Raw genomic sequence first — 19,187 nt, forward strand, 5'->3', positions numbered from 1 at the left:
TATACAACTGCAATAAAAATAAGTGGTTTATGAAAAGTAATGTAACAGTGCTACTTTTGCCTTTAGAAGGCCGCATAATTTTTAAGTTTTATTGAAGTATTTTAATGACTTGCAAAGCCAGTGCTCACAATATAGAAATATATTTGATTCAAGGAAGAATGTTGGAAGTCGCTAAAGGCAAGCATTAACTTGCAGCCTGTTCAGTTGCAGAGAAAGATCCAGCTGGACAAAACATAAAATTGCAGAGATTAGTGTTGGAGTCTCATTGCTTACATGCTGGAGTATTTAACTAGACCTTTACAGGCACTTCCCTTTTTCCGCACAGCAAGCTGACAGTTCACATACCAGGTTCCTTACCTCCTCCTGCCGTCTTGTGCTGCCTCACCAGCCTTTTCTGTTCTTAAGGGCTTCCCCGTGTCTTTTAAAAACCTCCCAAGACTGTTACGTGCCTTGTTCTTAATCTTCTTCCTCTGCCCCCCCAACAGCTGTGCATACTTCTGCTTTTATTTGTTATATTGTAGATGCTCTTTCTGCCCTGTGTGCTCTCAGTTTTTCTTTCTGTTCAGGAAATGGTTTGGTAAGAGGAAAAATAATTATACGATGTTTTGCAAAATCAGGTGGAGTAAGTGGTTTAGTAGTTCTCTCTCTCATAATCTGACCCATAACATGAAAATGAATGATACTACTTAAATTCACTTTTTTTGAAGAAAAATTTATGGCACACTATAAAGAATTTACAGCATAGCATGTAACAAAGCTATTAGTCTCTTTTTTTAAGTGAGCTAGTGGTGCAAGCTTCTAGAAGGAAATGAATTTAAAAACTGCTCATGTATGCATTTTTAATACTGTACAAGATTAATTACATCAGAGTTTGTTTTCTAGGTATTTGTTTCACATTTTTTTAATTCTACACTTACAGGAAATTTGTCTACAGTAAATCAGCTATTGATTCACATAGTCCAAAATTATTGCTTTTGAGTGCAGATTTAGAGTACAGGGTGCATTTTCCAGCCTAGGCATGTAGGAAGGAAGTTTTCTTCTCACCTAGAGTTAAATTTGAGCTACCTGTTTTTTTCCTTATTGTCTTCCTCCTTAAACGTCAAAATTGTGATATACACCAAACTCTTGTTTAAAACCATTTCTAGTCTATAGCTCAAGGTCTTGCCATCAGTTGTTTGATTGTTAGACTTTGTAAGATTGTAAACTGCTGGACTTTAAAACATTGTCTGCCAACAAGTTGTTTGTAATAGAAAGCTTTATTTGTCCGTGAATCCACTGGCGCAAAGCAAGTACTTCAGCCTGAGAAACTATGTGGAAATACTAAAAATTGTTTTGCAGCTGAAAACATCTCAAGGAAATTCATTGATGAAGTGGGTTATGAGTCCTTCCTTAATAAAAAAAAAACCAAACAAACAAAACAACAAACCCCCAAACCTACGTTAATTTAAGACACTGATTTGTAAGTTAAAATAACCTTTTAGACTTTATTGTCTACTGTCCTAGCATGATTTTGTTAAAAAAAAGAAATATTGTGACCTTGCAGTATTTATATTCTAGATAAATACTTGTGTGTGCACACGCAGAGCACACTTAAATACTTACACATACAGGGAAAATCTAAATATTGTGACTTGCCAGCGAAGTAAGTATTCAGTTTACCACGCTGCTCCCACATCAACTTTTCTTGCCAGCCACCTCAAACAATCTTGTAAAAATGATGTAGAATGTCTTACTGCTTGACTTAATATGGATTGCTACAAATGTTGATGGATTCTTTTTGTCTTCTTGACAGGCAGGAAAACATGAAGCCATTGTAAAAAATGTACATGATCTTCTTGCAAAATTAGCTTGGGATTTCTCTCCTGAACAACTTGATCACCTGTTTGATTGTTTTAAGGTAACTACTCATATTTTGACTGTATTCAGGAAATGGGTTATGAAGTTGGATACAGATTTGTGACTCTCTTCAACATCTACTTTCTGCTTATTTTAGATAGTTTCCTAATCTTAAAAGACTTCTTAATGGGTAGCAACAGTCTGTAATATATTAGAAATGCTAGATTGTGCTATTCTTTAATGAGCATTCATTGTGAGACTTCCCATTTGCTTCTTGTCTAAAGCAAAGGGTAGTTATGCTGATTTAATTCACAATTTTGTCTTCTGGTTTAAAAGCTTTTGGGTAGTGCATGTCCGTTGAGGCCTGTAGTATTAAAGTGACATTTACTATCCTAGGAATACTGAATTTTTCAAATAAATTAAGTTATTTACCTTAAATATCTTTTTGCATTTGTTCCAAATTATTGTGTGTTGGTGATTTTTATAAATAATGTTTTTCTCCTAGCATTAGGGTAGGTTTCATCGTGTTTACTACACATTGCTACTTTTGATCTTTAAGTAGAGGAGATCAAGGATTTCCATTCCCTGCTCCCCCAACTTCCTCTCTATCATGTAATAATTTTTCTCTGGTTAACATCAATACAGAATAAAATAGTCTCAGGAAGATAATGTTGAATGTTTATAAACATAGAATGGTTAGATTGAAATCACAAAACTGCTTGTTTCTGAAAGTTTGTTATTCACTTGCTTTTTATGTATGGTAACGTTAACATTTGTAGCTTCCAGTAGTGGTGCTATCCACTTGTTTTACTGTTTCCCTTTTAGGAGGTGATCTGCTGTATCAGAAAATGCAAGCCAGCTTTGTAGACTCTGTTTTCTGTTTTTAGATAAATGTGTCATAGTCACGTTTTGGCTTATGTGCAATTTGTGCTCCGATTAGCAGGGGTCCTCTAGTTTGGTCAATGTGGATCTAATGTTCTGTGATCTAGATACTGAACTAAATGCTCAGAAATTCTCGGTGTAAACTGTCACAAGTTGTGTCTGACCTTGAGAGAGGGATATGAAGTAATGTTATATTGGAAACTTACTCAGAGAAAGGTTAAACTAATGCAGAGGACATTTGTTTCAGTCAGATTCAGAGGCATGAGTGCTATTACAATTTTACTCCTTTAGTGATGCTAGGTTATTTAAGAAATCTTTTTAAGTATAAGCACAGGAGTTTTGAGAAAGCATTTGCAAGAAACAGCTGAGTCCACTCTATTTTGACTGGTGAACTTGTCAATGGTAATGTTAACTTTTACAAGCATATTTGTGATCTTTATTTAAAGATCCTTTTTTTTTTTAAGTCTCAAGTTGAATACAGTTTTGTTGTAAGCACTAGAAGAGCTATTCAGTTGTGTCTGACTTATGTATTGATCCAATGTGCTATTTATTTTTAATGAGAGAAATTAATGTAGAAGTTCTTTATATAGTTGCATCACTTTATTGTTGCATCATTTGTTAATGGTGCAGGTTATGTGTGGAATTAAAAAAAAAAAAGACTGGTTTTCATATCAAATAAAATATTTTCTTAGGCAAGTTGGACAAATGCAAGCAAGAAGCAACGTGAGAAACTACTTGAGCTAATTCGTCGTCTTGCAGAGGATGACAAGGATGGTGTGATGGCACACAAAGTGCTGAACCTTTTGTGGAATTTGGCTCATAGTGATGATGTACCAGTTGATATCATGGACCAGGCTCTTAGTGCCCATATTAAAATCTTAGATTACAGCTGTTCACAGGTGAGTAATCTGGTATGTTCTTTTGTGAAATCAGTCACTGACCGTTTCCTTCCATCCCCCATGAAAAGTTCAAAGGATTCAGTAATTTTAACAAAAATGTTCCTTATCATAGATTTTTGTTATTCTGCAGTCACCTCGGTACTTTTAAAATGTTATGGGAACTATTTTAAATAACACAGTTCATGCTTTAATTGGAGAGAGTGAAATACATCAGTTTGCCTGTCTTATTTCAATTGGTGCCATACTGTAATGACCACATTGGAGGAATTGGAAAAGAACTCTATCAAAGTAAATAGGGAGAAAGGAAAAGCAGCCCCCCTCATGTCTTTGTGTTTTTTCTGAACTCCATTATAATAATTTGTTTGGGTGGGGTTTTTTTTTAGTAAGTCCTTATATGTCTTGTTTAATATTAGAAAGGACCTAGCAAAGGGCAGTGAAAACTATTAAACGCTCTCCTTCCCCACCCAGACTTCTGTGGAAGTCTGCCAGAACTATAAGTCATTGTGGTTTGAAATGAATCCATTATCTGTCTTGACAGCCCCTGGCAGATTTTGTTTCTTAGCTGTTAAGAAAGAGTTTCTCATTGTTTTCTTGGTATTTTATAGCAGTTTTGCTTTGAGTACCAGTGAGTAGAACTAATTGAAAGAACGGAAAGAGCAAATTATTTAAACACTGGTGATCGTATCTAGCAACAGGTTTTCTTAAATAAGTACTGAATGCCTGAGTGCTTGAAGGCAGAGGGTTTGTAACCCACTGATAGCTTCTGCCAAGAGGTAGTGCTGCTCGGGTAATTTTCTTATGGTTGTATGCTTCAGAACTCAGTTGATCTAGTATTTGTGTGGCTTTCTGTGTTCTGCTCTGTCTTGGAAGCAAATAAAGTAAGAGAATAATGACCGTTTCTGCAATAAACTTGATATTTTGATTATAAATGCTTGTTCTTTAAGGATCGAGATACACAAAAGATCCAGTGGATAGATCGTTTTATAGAAGAGCTTCGCACAAATGACAAATGGGTCATTCCTGCACTGAAACAAATTAGGGAAATTTGCAGTTTGTTTGGTGAAGCACCACAAAACTTGAGGTAAGAATGGAATGCAAATAATACTTAGACTGTTGAAAGTTGAAGGAGTTGGAATGAGGCAAACCTTAAATTTTTTTCTTTTTTTTTTTACAAAAGGCAAGGAAAGCCTAGGTAAAATCATAACCTGTGTTGGAAGATGTTCTTGAGTTTGTTTTAAAGTGTATAAATAGCCTCTAAAAATTCAGGCACCTAGGTTCAGTAGGAGAGCGTTAACTGTTTCCTCAAACATGCTTTTACTAATATTTAGAATAGCGGTCTGTTTTCTGGAAAACCTAGGTTTGTTTTTCTATTATCTGTGGACTTCCCTGCCTAACAATGGAATTACCTTACAAAGTATAAATATATTTATGTGCATATATATATATGTATACACACCCAACCCTATTCTTTGATCGTAAATTTATACAGGTCATCTAGTTTGTATACTTGAAACCAAAGGTGACGTTTTTTGTCTGGGAAAAATACTCTACTGATTCTCTCTCCTGAATGGAAGAGATTAGAAATGTGTTGGGCTTCTTGGTTTTGTTTTGGTGGTTTTTGTGGTTGTTGGTTATTTGTTTTGTTGTTGGTTTTTTGTTTGTTTTTTTTTTTAGTTTGAGGAGGGGCATTGTTTGTTTGTTTTTTAAAAGGAAGGAAAAAAGAAAAGCCGTTGTCTGTTTGGACTTCTTAAAATATGTGTGCTTGTTTTCATTATTCTAAATGTCTTCTCACTACAGAAATATCTGAGATTCCCTGCTCCTAACAGGTTTTGTATCCACATCAGAATTTTTACAAACTCCGGAAAAATGTTGTTTGCTTATCGGAGTTGCATAATTGCTTTGTTTTAATTTCTGTAAGCAGGTAAACTATTCAAATCAATGTTGCTATTACAGTCTGCTTACAAGAAGGATCAAGGCAGGAAAAGTTGAGGAAGATAAGCCTTCAGTTTACACAACACTGTCTTCTTACTGATACTGTTTTAAGGAGCTGTGATAATACTGCATTCCTGGCTTTTGGAGGTTTCTTTATGCATTTAGTTTGCAACATCTTTCTCAATTCTCATGATACTTTAATCCTTTACAGTTTACATTAGTGATTGATTGAGGTTTTTCCAACAAGGTCACAAAGTTACCTCCTTATTAGCGGATAAGTCTGTTTTCTGCATCTTGGAGCCCTGAACCTTTTACATGCTGTAAGATCCAGGCAAATGTAGCTACCTGGTTATTTGTGACACTTGTTTAAGTTGAATGCTTTTTAGCACAGCACCTTAATGAAGAGGCTTTGCTTTAAGTAATTATTGAAGCAGAACTCATTCAAGGCACTGATTAGATTTCTACTCTGAATTGATCTTTGGAGGAACCTAACTTGTTTTGGTTGTGGAAATCTAGGTTCCCTGTATGGTATGTGTACAGTTAGATGGCTTAAATATCTATCTATCTATCTCTGTTTCTTGGGGTTTTTTGGTTGTGAGGTGTGTTGTTTTGTTTTTGGGTTTTGGTTGTTGTGGTTTTTTGGTTTTTTGGGGTTTTTTTTGTGAGATCATCTCTTCCATTCCTTAGGTTTCAGGGAAGTCTGCATTGCAGTATGGAGTAATTCCTCATTTTTATGCAGAATTTGAAAACACATATGGCAGGAAAGTAAACTTTCAATTAAAACCTTTAATTCAAAGGGACTTACAAAGACCTCTTCCTGTAGAGAAGCCTTTGTTAGCAAGATACTGTTGAGGGAGTTTTTTAGTCAGGTAATACTACTGCCCAGGTGACTGGGAAACCTAGTGAGTGAAAACATCATTTTGAAGTAATCTGTAATTTTCCAGTCCTCTGAGTTTTCTGATAACTCTTAACATTCATACAGTTTGGAAATTATAATGCACGTATCCAATACCTGTTCCTATCCGCTTACCTCATCTGACTGAGAACTTTAATCTATTAACATCATTCTAGAATGTGGATCGAAAAGAAATCAAAACAAATGTTTGTGACAACTCCCTCAAACATTTCATAGAGCTTTCTGCGTGCAACATTAATCCCATAATCTATATACTGCTCTTTTTGAGGTGGTTCGGTTAATTGGCACTGGCAATTAGGAGTTCACTCCAGAACAGCTAAGGTTGCTGATTCTTGGCAAAAATAAGTATAAATTATGTTATGCCATGGGCACTGTAGAGATTCTTTTGAGGAGGAGGATTTGATTGTTGCTAGTTATTCATGCAGTTGAGCAAAGTGTCAAACTGATTCTACCATTGCTTTGGCAAAACTTAACTCCCTGACAGCAAAGAAATGCTACATGTTTTGGGAAGCTTAACTTAACCAGAATTGAAACACCATGAGAAAATAATTCTTATTTAGGTGCAAGGATTCTTACAGATACAAGGATACTTATTACGAAATAGTCAACTTTGCTCAACATACTGAACTTCAGTGTACAGATAATTAATCATCTTAATTTTCTCTGTGTTGGCTGATGGAGGTAGAGCCTTCTGTAGGCCAATTTCAAGCACTTAAGTTTGACCTGTATCTACTCAAGCAATATAAGATTGGTCTCCTAAATTACTTGCCCAGAAGAATTAGGTGAGCGTTGACAGGATCTTCTGTAAGAGTTTAGGGATTTTGTTAGTGCTTTAAAGCAACAATGATGCTAGCTTCAAGTCACTTTTCAGCCTAAATATAAGAGTTTAGTGGGTTTGGTCAGTGCTATTTGGGCCTTTAATGTCTGCTTTAATGGTACATAGCTTTTGAAGTTGAGAATTGTTCTACTAGACAAACAAATGCTGTGTTACATGTGCAGTATTATGTTGGTCAAGTTATATGTGCAGATAATTTTTTTAAAATCCGTTTAAGTTATTTGGAATTTTGCCCTTGTCACTTTGCCAATGTTTTTCTAGCAAATAAGCATGCATTCTAACTACGAAATCTCCTTTTTAGTATTTCCAAAGTACTTTGACAGCCATTTCAAAATGCTAATTTTTCTTATGTATTTGATATCCATTTAGTAGAAACACAATGAAAAGATGAATTCTGCTGTTAACCTCAGTTTTTCACACTCCTCAGTTATTACTAAAGGAATATGTCCCATTGGCCACATCATCATATAGCCTGACCTCAGAAGCTTAAGGAATAATTCTGTAGTTGCAAGTGGAGTTTGCTTTAATTCTAGAAAGTCTTGTCAGATCAGCTTTTTTTTCTGTCCCTAAAGACAGTCGTCTTGCCTGTGACTGCATTGTAGGAGATGATGAAGATAATAGCTTAAATGTTGCTTACAAATACTATGGCACAACTCACAGCTCATAGCTCATAACTCTAGTTACTGCAATTATTCAACTTTTAGAATTAGTTGCTTACCAAGATGAATCCATGTGTCCAAATCTACTGTTTGTGTACATGGCTGAGAAAGGAGAAATTAAAAAATGTCTGGCGCAGAACAGTTATTTAGTCTTCTGCCAATAAAGGTTTCTTTTTGCTTTACTTTGTAAGGTTGGTACAAGTGCATAATACTATGAGTATATAAACACATGCTCCAGTAGCTTGATTCTGCAAGGTACCCCATCTTGCTTCTGCTTGTTCCTTTAGTTGTTTCATCATATGTATCTCCCAAATAGTTAAATGGTCTTATTTACTGTTACCCTTTGTAAGTGCATGTCTCTATCTGGAGGGGACATCTCAGGTAGCCACTAAAATAGAGACATCCCATCTTTTGCTGGTTTTGCTGTTGGTTTATGCTGAGCAAGGAGGGTTGGTGGCGGTCGAATGAAGTGTAATTGGAAGTGTCTCAAAGTGAAAACTGAGGATGTTCTTTCTGGGTATATGAACTCCTCTGTGTTTTCTTCCTTCATGCTTCCATCCATTTTTTTTCCTCTCTGACAGATGTCTGGATCTTTTTTTTTTAAACACAATTTGTGTGTTTTAAATGCCTCTTCCAAGCTATTTTGGAAAGCTCTGCATGTTGCAAAATTTAATCTTCTGAAGACCCCTGTGCTTAGCAGGCCAAATCCGTTGGTTGCAGATAGCAAAATTATTGGAAGGGTGTTGATGGCTTCTGTTTTTTAAACCCAGATAGACGGTGATCTTTGGCCCGATGAATCATTTTGTCTGTTGTTGTTACATCTACAGTGAAATGTGGTTATCAGCTGGAGGATCATTATCAGCTGATGTTGGACCTGGCATTTCTTGCCTTCCCTACTGTTCTCAAAAGGTGTCGCAATACTGTACAGTGGTGTGGATCCTGTAGGATGGGGACCCTGTTTCCTAGGAAGGATGAGAATTCCTACCTGTAATCTGTTCAGCTCATTCTGGGGTCTACTTTCTTAAGTATTGAAGGAAAGGAGAACAGTTCTGGAATCACATTTTTATTTTTTCAGGGCAGGCTAGGGGATCAGCTGAGTGGCAATACAGTGAGGAACACACACCCACCCCCTTTTTTTTTTCTCCTCCTTTTTTTCTCTTTTTACCATGGGAGAACAGCACAAGTTTGCATTGTTTATGCGGGAGAGATCAGTGCTCTGATCTACAGAAGTTGAGGCATTTTGAGACTGTTCTGCAGAGGTGTTTAGTCCCTAAATTCTAGAATTTGATAGTGTTCATAGCATGTGGGTTTTGGATCCAAGCTCAGTTTTTTCTCTTGCAGTTTACTTTTGTAATCTGAATATATCTAGTATAGTCTAAGAGTGGCATTTTTCAGTCAGATCTTGATAATATACTTAAATTATCATCTATTTATTTGGGGTATTTCTTTCCTTGAACTTTTCTAGTTTTTTTCTTGAGTGTATGCTCTGCGTAACTATGCTTTTTTTATGTTTGTACCAACATCTTTCCAGATAGAAGTTGTTAGAAAAAAACAAATAGTGCAGAGTTGTGCAGTTTTTTCCAAGTATTGAAAGAATTGGCGTGATTTTTGGCGAGTATTTCTTTCGCTATAGTTTTAAGACCATGAGCTTTCATTTTGAAAATTGACGTAGTTTTACTTAGTGTTTTAATATTACATTCAGAAAAGAATATCAGATGTGGAAGAAACTGTGGTGATGTGTATCGTAGTTATACTACAGTTGAGGATCTCTGTCTTTACTGTGCAGTTTGTGGGCAGGTATTTCTATTCCTGTCTTGCTGCAGATATTCTCCCTCCAGCATACTGAGCTGCTCAGCTTGGTTTGATATTTTTCATACGTAATATAGCTGTATAATCCTCATAAATTAACTGCTTTTAGTAACTGGTAAGAACTGTTCATGTGTCAGAAGAAAAAAAAAATATTGTCAGAGACTTAATATGTTTTCTGTTAGAGATCTTTTAGGAGAATATGAAACTTACATCAAAGATGAGTTTCTTAAATTGATTTCTGGACTGTTAGATGCAAGACTTCTCCGCATTTCTTATAACACTTGTATTTTAATTTCAGTCAAACTCAGCGAAGTCCCCATGTGTTTTACCGACATGACTTAATCAATCAACTTCAGCACAATCATGCCCTAGTTACATTGGTTGCAGAAAATCTCTCTGCCTATATGGAAAGCATGAGGCAGTATGCTAAAGGTAAGTTTTAAAATAAAAAGTACCTCATAAATAGAGTGTATGAGAACTCCAGTTGAAAATGAAGTTAAAAGTAAATTCTCATAATTAAATAACTATTAAATTTGTTTAGTTATTGAGCATCTCTGGGGTTGATAGCCTTTGTGGTGTCTGATTGGGCAAGAAAAACTTAAAATGTAAACATTTTGTTTCATAATTGGATGTGGTGTGTTTTACAGCACAATATGGGGAAGTGGTAGCTCTTGTTTATCTGTGGATTGATAAACATCATCTTGCCCTACTTAGGCTAAGGTGGTTATTTTTGTGGAGGGTCCTAATAATAATCTTGTATTTTGTCCCACTTCTAGTTTTGAATTTTTATAGGCTCCTTTGAGAAGTTTGTTTGAAGCTGGTGTTTGGAATTTGTCAGGGAGAAAGACTTTAAACCACAGGGATACCATTTCTTTTTACCATGCAACTCCCATTTCTGTTTAGTTGTTTTCTCACTGCCTTTGTTATCAGCAACACATTGGGAACACATCAAGTTAATATTTATCTATTTCAGGCTAAACTCAACCCTTTGAGTTTACAGTCTTATTCTGGATTAACTTTCTAGCTACTGAGGTAGAAGTAGGGAAGTGAAGGAGAATGAGAGACCAGGAAACTCCTTGTTACACTGGACCACAGTACTTTATTAAGCCAACAGAAGTGAGAAGAGGACATTTATGCCCCCCGTCTACTTTACTGACTGGAACTAGGGACCATTCTACCCTGGCATCGTAACATCCTACCAGCCTTTCAGTTACATCTCAAAAATGACACAGTATGTTATGTAGGAATTCGATGTAGAGTGTTCGAAGAGGACAGGATATTTGCACGTTGTAAGGCATGTGTATGTGTCTTCTAGTGCTTGGGTAAGTTGCCTAGACACCTTTAATTCCAAAATTAATTTCATTTTGGAGTACTTGATAAAAGATATGCAAAATACGTCCTTGAAGACTTGTTTGAATAGTGATGCTATAATGAAGATGATAGCTTCAGCCAGGTATAGGTCAATGAGAATGACACTTAAAATGTGCATGCTGAAGCTATATTTCTCTATTCAGGAATATATGAGGTGGGTTACCCTAATTTAAGTTCCTTAATTAATGATAGCATTGCACTAATTAATGTTAAAGTAATATGAAATGCTTTGTTCTGTTCTCAAGCCATACTGTCTTAGGCTCAGTCTTCTCTAGGAAGGTTGCATCTTAGCTATATGGATAGCTTAGAAGCCGTGATTCTGTCTTTCTCTTGGACTTTGGCCAGCCATTAAATGTGGGGTTTGGCCTCAGGGTTAGGAAGAAAGCATAATCAACAACTGTATTCTAATGCAGTGTTGTATTTGTCCAAAAGTAGGCTATGCATACTATTAATATATGAACTATTATTCATTATTTCCAATTATTTTTGGACTCTGAAGCCACAAGGTCATTTTTGACAATACTGTTTATCTGTGAAATTGTTGATGACTTTGGCAGAGAAATTAGACTGATGTCTTGCGTGATTCTTTTCTTGTGCCAAAAGCCATGTCCCATTGCCCTGCCCCTCTCCAGCTGTAATGACTCGAAAAAGCAGTAACACAAAAATCTTCCTGTACAATAGGAATTGCAAGTGTGCAAAGAGTTTAAAATTAATCTAATTACAAAGCTATTTAATTGTGCCTTCTTGAGATGAAGCTGCGGCAGAACTTCTACTCATTTGCATCAGAGTACAAAGACAGATGAGAAGTAATGTGGATGTTTTTTTATTAGATGCTTTATTACATGATTAAGGGCAGCCGGAAAATACCTCCTAATGTTCCAGATACTGTACTAAGACTAACACACAGTTCCCGTGCAACTCCTCTTTCAGTTTCAGTTTTCTGTACTAAATAGGGGAGAACGGAGAGAGAACACTGAAGTATGCCTTCCTGCAGGAGGAGAAAAGATACTGGGGCTTGGGGGTGTGCAGGGAAGGGAATAAATGAAAGGAAGAGAAAGATGATTATGTTTGTGAGGACAGAAAGAAAGAACTGGACAGCTGTAGAATTAAGCTTAGCTGGAGAAGGTGAATGAGAGAGAAAATTCAAGGCAAACATCCAAACAGCACAGGTCAAACAAATGCCATAGGGAAAAAAAAAAACCACAACCCACAGTTACCCACAGATCTTTTTGGCAGTTAATGCCCCAATTCCTGTGTAATTTGTGATTTATTTATTTTTTTTTTTAATAATTTTGAATTTGCTGTATTTTTATTTGCCTTCAAGGCTTCCATGGCAGTGTTCTATAATGGAGAACAGCGTTCCTATTCTCCTGTTACACACTAATGCATGTTCTTTTCTATCGTGCTCCCTTTTATTTGTTTACCTTTTTAAGGTTTAAGAAAAACCTAATCTATGTTTCAGAATTTTTTCCATGATCTGTGACTTTCTTGTCTACGGAACTTACACTTTCCTCCAGCTCTGCAAAGTCCTCCATGGGATGAGCTGACTACTGTTGCATTGTGTAATCCTGAAGGAGGAGGTCACAGTTTCAGCTCTTTGACTGTTTATCAAAGACCTTTTGAAAATTTTAAAAGATTGCTAGCCAGTTCTCTTATCTTGTTTTTCTGAAGTAGTAAAAAAATCCAAAGTGATAATGAAATGTAATTATTTGTAGAAATTGTGCCATATGATCTTCTGTATGTGTTTATTACTAATTACACTTAAATTTTCAACCAGTCATTTTTTGATCTATAATTTCTCTGTTCATTCTTCTGTTCCTATATGTAGAAAGAATTTTTAAGGAGATCACACCTGGACTTGATGTGGGATACACAGTGTAGAAAATAAATCGGGCAAATGTAGAAAGAAGTGAAGACGGAGAATATTTAGGGAGATGGAATTTTTTTGTAGCTCTGAGTTTTTCAGAGTTCTTAAGTACATGTGTACTGCCTTTTGGCATCTGACTGGCCTTTAATGCTTGAATTTCTCTGTCATTGCTACTGTTGACATTTGCGTCTGTGAATTCATCTCTAATTCAAGGAAAAAAGCCTAGGTAGTCCCCATAGTGAAAACAAACGAACACCACCACCACCCCCCCTGCCCCACCCCAACGAAACAAAATGAAATAAAGAAACTACCCAAAACACTCAACACTTGAAGTAATTAGTTTTAATTTCTCTGCAGTGTGCTTATCAACCGTAATTGTTTCTTCTGCTAGACCTACAGCATATTTCTCAGGTTTTCTACTTTTAATACTTAAATAATTTTTTTCTGCTACTTTTATATTCTTTCTTCAGATTTTTTTTTCACATTTCTTCTTTCGATAATTGCCCATTTATGCTCACTTCATTAGGATTATAATTTAAATTTTTGAAGGATTTCTGGTGAACATAATGTCTTTGGTTTTGTAGACATCAGTTAACTGCTGGTCTTCTGTTTCCTTTTTATTTGATTTTTAAGCTAATGTACCTTTTGCACTTGTATATAGAAAGGAGTGTTTATGACAGTTATTTTTCTCCTAATTCTGAAACACTGATGATGCACTTCAGCTGTTAGACTGGTTTGGTTTGGTTTGGTTTTTTTCTTCTCCTTGATGTAATAGGAGATCCTGATTTTTCAGTTCTGAAGATAAATTTTACTATTGGTCTGGATGTTGTCATGATACAGTTTCCCACAGATGGGTCATCTTAGTTAAATGCAATCTGTATACATTTGCAAGTAAGAAATATAGCATTAATTAGTTTATAATGGAGCTGTTACAAGGAACATGTGTCACGATGAAATATTACTACTACAGTTCAAGATAGTGCAAGTACAGATCTAGATTGTATCTCTTAAAACAAAACAAAACCAGGAAAAAAAACAAAAACAACCAAACAAAACCAAAACAAAACTAAATTCTGTGAAGCAAACAGCTGTTTGTTAAACAAAATATTGTGCTGTGATTTGATAAAACGCAGGTAAAAGTTTGACTTCTTTCCTTTCTTTGAAATTACTCAGCTGCTTGTTTCGAGCTTATTAGTATTGCAGGCATTTGTTTTTTGTACTTGGAAATGTGCAGTAAATAAAATTGTCATATACTTTCCTCCTCTAAGTGATGTCACATACGTAGCTACTTGTAAAGGTGTTAAAGAACTGGAGTCATGATTTCCTCTGGAGGGGAAAAACCCTAAAAATGAAAAACTGAAATTTTAGAAAAGATGCTTTGTAGTGAAAAGAAAGTATTCAAACACGTCCTGTCTTGTAGAGTCAGCATGTCTTTTCTGAATGTGTTGTTTAATGAAACTTTTTATATTTGCAGAGCACGGTGAATATGATCCTCAAACTGTAAGACCAGGAAGCAGATACAGTCATGTGCAGGAAGTACAGGAGCGACTTAACTTCTTACGGTTAGTTTTAGCTTGATCATTTGTTTAATTTTTGTAAGAATACTTTAAACACTTGAAAAAAAAAAAAAACCTCAGCATCTCTTTCTCTTGCCTAGCTTTAAGTTGCTGTGTTAACTTCTTTCAAAACTCAGATGCAAAAATACACGGAATGTTTTGTTTTGTTTTTTTTCCCAGAGGGCTTCTATGCTAGTATGGGAATATTCAAATAAAGTTTATTAGGATCGTTGCAGTCCAGGGCTCTGATTCTGCGCTGAGATTAGTATGGACTTCTTCTGTCTGTGTGCAGAACCCTACTGACTTGATTACAATGTGCATGTGGATACAGTTACTTACATATTGGGATAACTTGGCTAAAAATTTAAAATATTCTATGTAGGGATATGTCCATGTGTCTTTATTTGTCGTGCCACACCAGATGTAAATCCATTGTGATAAACTGACATATACTTCTGTCAGACACAGATGTTAGGTTCTCAGCAGTTGAGCCTTAGAAAGAAGTTGCAATAAAAAAATTATTTGGATGACTTTTGACCAGCTGCTGTTTGAGTAAAATAGGAAAACAAAGAATCTCTGCTGATCACAGAGCTGCAGTATGTTGATGTTCTTTTGGCTTTGTCTTAGCTTTTTCTTACTTGGTTTTAACCTTTTTTTTAGACAAGTAAAAATACGTGAACTGTCAAACTGTCAAGTTCCGAAGTATTTTTTTTTACTTATTTTCTAAGGGAGATTTTTTACCTTTTAAAATTTTACCAAGAATCTTTATTAATTAAACTGAAGTGGTAAACAACTGTTTAATGCAATTGTAGAATAGCATATGGATAGCAGAATTAATTTATCACTCCTGCATGTTAAAAATTGTAACTGCCATGAATTTAAGTTCAGTAGTTGCTAACGTAGAGGAATTTATGAAGTCACATGACTGTCAAATGTAGAATATGTAGATAGCAATTTCTGAAAAGCAGTGCCATAACTTGGACCCTGATTTCTTTTACATAGAAAATCAGAAAAATCATTTTGAATCAGAAAAATCATTCTGAAGAACTTTGAATTTGTTCTTCCTGAAACGTTCTTGGTGTTAGATCTCAGAATTGCAGTTCTTAATAATTATTTAATAACAATTTAACGCGAATGAAAAACTAAATAAAAGGAAAAATTTCCCGTTCATTGACTTCTGCTTCTGACTGTATTCCATAGAACTGATAACTTTATTTTGTCATTTTGCTAAAGTGAATGCTAAAACATACTGAGTGATTGCAGAAGTAATTTAATCTCTTATGTTGTGACCTGACTTTTAAACTAAATAGTTTACGTTAGGAGATGTGCATTTGTTTGTATATAATATGTAAACAATGCTTGGTATTTTTGTGTTCCACATTTTTTGCTGAATGTTATTACTTTTTTGTTTGGACAATGAGGTCTTGATCCATTCAAACTTACTGAGAAATCATGGGGCTAATTATGAATGGACTGATGATGTAAATAAAGTTTTCAGGGTCATGATATATACATGTGTAATATGCATATTCACCTTTTTGCTTGTACTTTTTACTGAATTGTAACTCTAGATGTCTATTAGACAGTGCTGTTAATTGTCTCTTTGTTTTGCTCAAGATTTTTATTGAAGGATGGTCAGCTGTGGCTCTGTGCCCCTCAGGCGAAGCAAATATGGAAGTGTTTAGCTGAAAATGCGGTTTATCTTTGTGATCGTGAAGCCTGTTTTAAATGGTATTCCAAACTAATGGGGGATGAACCAGACTTAGACCCTGACATTAATAAGGACTTCTTTGAAAATAATGTGCTTCAGCTGGATCCTTCCCTATTAACAGAAAATGGAATGAAATGTTTTGAACGTTTCTTCAAAGCTGTGAACTGTCGAGAAGGAAAGCTAGTAGCAAAGAGACGAGCCTATATGATGGATGATCTGGAATTAATAGGATTAGACTACCTTTGGAGGGTGAGTTAATTGGAGGAAACATCTGAAAGGTTAACTGCTAAGTCTTTCTCAGTCTTTTTTTTATACTTTTAGGAATGTGTAATTTATTAGTTATAGACTGAAAGTACAAAAGCTGCTTTTTCAAACTAAATGCATGGATATTGACTCCACTGTCTTCCCAGCAAGTATGCAAGTTGGTAACTTTGCAGACTGATGTTTAATGGAAAGGTGTTTGAAACATCAAGTATATTTGTATATGCACATGAGATTAAAATTTGCCTGTACTGTTGGAGAAGAAAGGATCATTCCAGGTGAATTATCTGTACATTTCTCCCTCTCTCTCTCTCTCTCTCTCTTGTGCAAATTAGAATTAAACTTTGTTTTGTGCACTTCATAAGCGAGTTCATGTCATTCATTCTAGTATGGTAATCTGGAATGATTCTAGATTTGACCAAGCGGTCACTGGTCTGATTCTTTCTCTTATCCACAACCTTTTGCCTAAACATGGTTATAGCTTTTCAATAGGAAGATTGTAGCTTTCTGAAGCTTACCAAATCTCTTGGTGAAAAACATCAGCATCTAATTTGATACTTAATTTTTTCAGAGTATTTCTAATTTTCAAGAGCTACATTAGAACCCACAGTAGGGCACTGTGGCATGATTATCATGGCTGTGTTATGTAAAATGTGCCATATATTAAGCGGCAGTCTTCAGTAATTTTGGTTGTGGCTTGTTGAAGGGTTAGGTATTTTAATCATGATGGTAATAGTTAAAACCAAAGTAGATAATGATTTTTATACAAATAAGTTTTCACACAGTGTTTGCGTACAAAGTGCCCACATAATGGAAGCATGTTTTAATTGTGGGCATCAACTTAACTTGGATGTACCCCACTATTTGGCAGCATGACAGAACTCATGGAGCTTCACCTCAGTATCCTGCAGACGTTGTCTGTAAAGGCTGCTGTCAGACCTGTTGGCTAGTAATTAAAATTTAGATTATCAGATTAGAAACAGAAGTCATTTGCCTGTGCCCCTTCCACCCACTCACAGCCATTTAAATACTTTACAATTCTGTTTTTAAGTCTTTGGCGATGTAGATTGTTCAAGCATCTGAAAAAATAGTTGTCTTATTCTCTGAAACTAGTGAAAATGGAAAAGTAATGTGAAGACGAATACATAAACACTACTTTTATTCTGTTTGTAAAACATGGCCGTTTTTTGCTAACTCTGAACTCCTTTAAACTAGTTAATTCTTAATTTAGACTCATATAATTAACTTCAGTGTAAGTTGTATTGATTGTATTTTGTAACTAAGCATTTTGGTCACTTTCAACCTCATAAAACAATTAGACATACTATTGTGTCAAGATACTTATGTAGTTGTTTTATTTTTAAATTTTCTACCAGAAAGTTTTAAGATGTTCTAATGCTCTTTTTTTTTTTTTTATTATGATAGGTTGTGATTCAGGGAAATGATGACATCGCAAACAGAGCAATAGATCTTCTTAAAGAGATCTATACTAATCTTGGCCCAAGGTTACAAGTTAATCAGGTAAAAAGTAAACAAGCAACAAGAAAACTGGAATATAATATGATAGAAAAACAGTAATAAAATTAAATTTGCACATATTTTTGTATTTGAAAGCTTTGAAAATACAGAATAGTTTTCATGTTTTGGAGAGTATACTTTTGAGTCCAGCCTTCAGGTTCTGGTCAGATGCAGGATTAAGAGTTTTTTCTGATATTTGCAGACTGAACTCTAATAAATTTGTCATATTAAATTGATCTATTGTGTTTGCTCTTTCTACTCAGAAAACAGTTCATATCATATACGTAGGTAAGCCTGTTGTTGAGCTTCAAATTGTGGTACTTATTTGTACTAGTATGTTCACTGGATAGGTCTGTTGAGTGTTGTCACAAGCTAATCTAATCTTTTTTTATGTCATGTCCCTTACAAAGGGTCACAGAGTTCCCATATAATGGTCAAGCTGAGCTCTAGCAAATCAGATATTATCTCCCTACGTTAGTATTTGCTAGCAGCTGTGTTTCAGTGTCCAGAGAGAAGAGATAATGAATTTCTGAAAGGTCAGAGGAAGTGAACTGTTGGGATTTCACAGATTTGGGGGGGAATATTGTCCTCCAGACAGTCTCCAATTGGTAGCTTGGCAGTTGTATTTCTTGAAACTCCAGTTTTCATACTTGTCCTCAAAACCACTTTTATAGTCTTCAGAGCTGCCAGTCTGCTAGATACAGCACAGCTGCTCTAGGTGGTGCATTTACAGCTATTCAAGCTATAGCTTCCTGTAGCAGCAGATGGGCTGTATGCTGCTTCCTTGCTATAGGTCTGGGCTTACGAAGCATGCATAGATCTGTCCATCTGCACATGGTTAGATCTGACACTTCCAGGAAGTGTTGGATTTACTTAACATGCACATGAGTATTTTGTTTCAGTGTGCTGGTAACTCCTCTGCTCCTGAGCTGCCTCTAAGAGAAGTGGCTACTGGACTGTGGTTTACTGCCACAGCTCTGACTATTAATGTTTTTATTGCAGACTACTGCCTGGAGACACTACAAACTTTTTGCAGTGATACTATAGGTTATATGTCAGTCTAGGTCAGGAGTGAGGAGATGTTCAATATGAAGCAGAAGGAAGAGGTTTGCTGCAGCTGCTGCTATACTGCATC

The 19,187-nt window shown here is 35.6% G+C and overlaps 1 protein-coding gene across 2 annotated transcripts in view; it reads left to right on the plus strand.

The window, feature by feature from the left end:
* Positions 1 to 19,187, plus strand: part of LOC104162482 (probable ubiquitin carboxyl-terminal hydrolase FAF-X) — a 76,998-nt gene that overhangs the window by 16,153 nt on the left and 41,658 nt on the right. For both annotated transcript variants that reach the window (XM_009701213.1, XM_009701214.1), the window contains exons 10-16: positions 1,793 to 1,897; positions 3,411 to 3,617; positions 4,562 to 4,698; positions 10,067 to 10,200; positions 14,481 to 14,568; positions 16,180 to 16,522; positions 17,960 to 18,055. In XM_009701213.1, coding sequence (XP_009699515.1) covers positions 1,793 to 1,897; positions 3,411 to 3,617; positions 4,562 to 4,698; positions 10,067 to 10,200; positions 14,481 to 14,568; positions 16,180 to 16,522; positions 17,960 to 18,055 — 1,110 coding nt within the window. The remainder of the gene's footprint in view (positions 1 to 1,792; positions 1,898 to 3,410; positions 3,618 to 4,561; positions 4,699 to 10,066; positions 10,201 to 14,480; positions 14,569 to 16,179; positions 16,523 to 17,959; positions 18,056 to 19,187) is intronic.

Source organism: Cariama cristata, unplaced genomic scaffold, assembly GCF_000690535.1.
Source record: "Cariama cristata isolate BGI_N322 unplaced genomic scaffold, ASM69053v1 scaffold13335, whole genome shotgun sequence".
NCBI lineage: Eukaryota > Metazoa > Chordata > Aves > Cariamiformes > Cariamidae > Cariama > Cariama cristata.